This window comes from Myxocyprinus asiaticus, chromosome 45 (assembly GCF_019703515.2).
Source record: "Myxocyprinus asiaticus isolate MX2 ecotype Aquarium Trade chromosome 45, UBuf_Myxa_2, whole genome shotgun sequence".
NCBI classification, from domain to species: Eukaryota; Metazoa; Chordata; class Actinopteri; order Cypriniformes; family Catostomidae; genus Myxocyprinus; species Myxocyprinus asiaticus.
Window position 1 is genome coordinate 30560181 of NC_059388.1, and position 3924 is coordinate 30564104.

At 33.9% G+C, this 3924-nt stretch overlaps 1 protein-coding gene across 1 annotated transcript; it reads right to left on the reverse strand.

Moving 5' to 3' along the window:
- Positions 1-273: 273 nt before the first annotated feature.
- On the reverse strand, positions 274-3233 carry yeats4 (YEATS domain containing 4). The gene is made up of 7 exons (XM_051688973.1): positions 3010-3233; positions 2766-2885; positions 2594-2660; positions 1920-2014; positions 1724-1813; positions 922-1009; positions 274-781 (listed from the first exon to the last, which is right to left on the reverse strand). The coding sequence occupies exons 1-7, from the start codon at positions 3058-3060 to the stop codon at positions 612-614; spliced, it is 681 nt and encodes a 226-aa protein (XP_051544933.1). The 5' UTR covers positions 3061-3233; the 3' UTR covers positions 274-611.
- Between the last annotated feature and the right edge of the window lie 691 nt (positions 3234-3924).

Consider the following 3924-nt stretch of genomic DNA (forward strand, 5'->3'; position numbering starts at 1 on the left):
ACTTAAACTACTTCAGTCTGTGTGCACTGAATTTATTTAATACACGAGTTTCACAATTTGAGTTGAATTGCTGAAATAAATGAACTTTTCCACGACATTCTAATTTATTGAGATGCACCTGTATGTATATGTGGTTGCATTTGCACTGGAAGCTTCTCTCACCATGACAAATTCTTGTGTGTGTGTGTGTGTGTGTAAGCATATTTGGCAAAAAATTTCATTCTGATTTCTGATTTATTTTCACGTACCCATCCCCCCCATTGGGAATCAAGGAAAAAATTCAACTGGAAAAATACAAGGAACAAAAACAACTTTTATAAGAAAGAAAATGTTTTATTCATACAAAAATTAACTTATGTCAAGTGGATGTGAACTCAAAGGCTCAATGAATTCTCAGAGTTTGTTTTTGTGGTTAAAAAAAGGCCATCCCATATTATGACACATTCACGAACAAATTTATTTTTTGAAACCACAAAACTGAAATGATCCATCCCACAAATGTTTTCTCTTATCAACCAAATCCCGCAAACGTCAAGAGTGATGGTTAAGTCTTTCTTCTTTATGTCCACAGTTACGCTGCGGGACAGACATGTTTGATGATGTGAAAGTCCTCAGTGCTCTTTCATCTGGTCGTCCTCCTCCAGTCTCCGTATCTCTCCCTTGAGGAAGTTGATGTTTTCTCTGGAGGCTTTCAATCGCTCCTTCAGCTCTGTGATCTCCAGACTCGTCTTCTTCTTCGCTGCTTCCAGTTTTTCTCGTGTTCGCAATTCCAACTCTGCAACTGCAAGAACGTTGAATGTTTAGATCATGATTGTCACAGCGTAAAAAAGTACTATTTATTAGGTATGCATCTCTTAGTATTTACACTGTCTCATTTTAAAGCTGTCCATTAGGAGCTATAAAGGTAAATAAGTGACTCACACTCTGTCTCGTGTTTGTAAGCGCCTAATGTCAGCTGTCTGGTGGTGTTTAGAAGCTGTTGCATCATGGCTGTAGGATCTTGAAATATCTGCATAGAAAGAAAGAACAGTCATTGTACACCATGTTTAATACAGATACATCCTTAAAGCCAACACCATTTAAAGAGAGAGTTCACCCAAAAATAAAGATTTTGTTGTCATCACTTACTCACCCGCATGCCATCCCACATGTGTATGACTTACTTTCTTCTGTTGAACACAAACTAAGATTTTTAGAAGAATATCTGAGCTCTGTAGGTCCAAACAATGGTTAAATCCATATCTTCAGAAGCAATATGATCAATAATAAGTCCTTTTTTACTATAAATCTCCACTTTCACTTTCTTCTGTTTTGGGCAGTTTGCATTCTTCATGCATATCGCCACCTACTGGGCAAGGAGAAGAATTTATAGTAAAAAAGGACTTAAATATTGACCTGTTTCTCACCCACACCTATTATGTCACTTCTGAAGACATGGATTAAACCACTGGAGTCTTATGGATTGCTTTTATGCTGTCTTTATGTGCTTTTTGGATCTTCAAAATTCTTGCCAACATTCACTTGCATTGTTTGGACCTACAGAGCTGAAATATTCTTCTAAAATCTTCGTTTGTGTTCTGCATAAGAAAGAAAGTCATACACATCTGGAATGGCATGAGGGTGTGTAACTGATGTGAGAATTTTCATTTTTGGGTGAACTATCCTTTTAAGATTGTATGCTACTCCGTATTGTCAATTTGTTCTGCTCTGGTCAACTTCGCACCATCTCGTCGTAGAACTCAGATACAACGGTCTTCTTTGGCATGGCGCTGGAGTCTGACTGGAACAGCTTCAGAAGATGATACAGGGTGACCTGCAAAAACAATAGCACAACATCAAACTTCTGCATTTATGGACCGTTAAGCCCGAAATTATATTCATTTTCAATGAGAGAAGGAAAGTCATGTAACGCCTCTCACCGGTCTCTCATTTGGATCGATGAAGAAGATTTTTATGATGATCTCAAATTCTCCCCATCCAGTCTCTGTGATCTCATACGGTGGCTTTGTAACCACTGAAACAAGAATACTGGGTTTTATTAACAAAAACATGACAGTACAACGATATTATACTCAGTGTTGGGTGTAATGCATTACTAAGTAATTAAATGACTTTTTCCATAGAAAAAAAGTAAGGGATTACTCTTAATTTTTCAGTAATTTAATTACAGTTACTTCTGATGTAATTGCGTTAAATACTGTATATAGACTCTAGAACAATTCTATTTAAAACAATAGTGAGTTTAACATCGAAATTTAACGTCTAATATTAAAATATATGTTTTCTAATTTAACGCTGCCCCTTTAAATTCTTTGGCCAGTTCATGAATAATTTATTTTATTTATTTGAAAGAATTTAAAGAACAGTTTCATGTCAATCCTTGTATTTTTCATCTGGTTGAGGTTGATCAGGGTTTTAGAAAGTAATTAGTAATAAGTAATTATGCAGTTACTTTTCATAAAGAGTAATTAGTAATCTAATTACACTGTAGAAGATGCAATTACTAGTTAGTAATTAGTTACTTTTTTTAGAGTAACTTACCCAACACTGATTATACTATAATAATAATTATTAGATATGTTGAATTGCACACCTCTTAATGGGTTCCCATAACTTTCATGCAATTTGAACTGTATTTTTTTGACATAAGCAGACATGTCCTGAAAATTTCAGAAGGAAAAATGTCAGTATATCAGTTTAAATTTTTATTTTACTGACTTCATATTAATGTGCACCACTTAAAATTAAACTAGTTAGTTGTTAACCTCATTTCTGTAGGGCTTCACATAAACTGTCCACTGATGAGTGTGACCATCTTCTTCTCTTTTCTTGCCAAAATATCGCGCAACGTTTCCAAACACGATGGGTTTCACGATAGTCACTCCCTGGAGAGAAAGTTTACATAATAAATTATAGCTATTGTAAATCAATGACTCTATAATCAATTCTGCCACAACATTTCACATCAAAACAATGGCATAAACATTAGCCACAAGATACTGTAGCTACCTTCACCCGTCCCCCTGAATCTGGACCAAATTCAGCCATCCTCTTAAACATAGTATAAAGAGGATAAAGAGTTATATTCGTATTGGTTTCTGTAAAATGAGTACAGTTTTGAACTGAACTGAATTACTGTATCTAACTGCCATTAAGCACAAAATGTGTTTTCTTCAATGAAAGCCTCCAGATGTTGCGGTGTGAAGTCATCTTCACTAAGCTCTTTAGCGGAAGTTTGGAATTTTTTGTTTTGTTTTGTTTTTTCAAATTAAGAGTCTGCACAAATTTTAGTCTAGGAAAAATGCTTCGTACAATACATGCCATTTATTTTCTAAAACAATGTGTGGGGATCCTTAAAAAAATAATAATAATAATAATAATAATAATAATAATAATAATAAAAATTGTAAAAATTAAAAATTTGAAAAATGCATGGCAATTTTCCGAAACACTTACATATTCGGAACTTTAGATCAAAAACTGATGTACAAAATGCTCAGATAATGTCACACTTTCAAAATATTTTCAAGACAATTAGCAAATAATAAAATAAAATATCATTTTTTATATATTTTGATGTTTTATGTTTCATAATTCAAAGAGATAATGCAACAAATTAGGACAAATCTAGATTCATTATTTTCACTCTGAAATTTCATGAGATGAAACTGGCTGTCAAACACATATTGAGCTACACATAATCTACAGTTCAGCTACACCTAAGTTACACAAACATATTTTCTTAGACACTTATTGAGTCTAAATAGACACACAACTTACATTATTTCAGCAGTACACCCAAATGACAAAGGTCATATCATACTGTTCATGTGTTACACTTGCTATAGTTTACTTAATTGTTGTTTCTATGTCAGCTAGCAATGCCAAATGTAAATCAAATCAATCACTGAAACACCAGCGCCA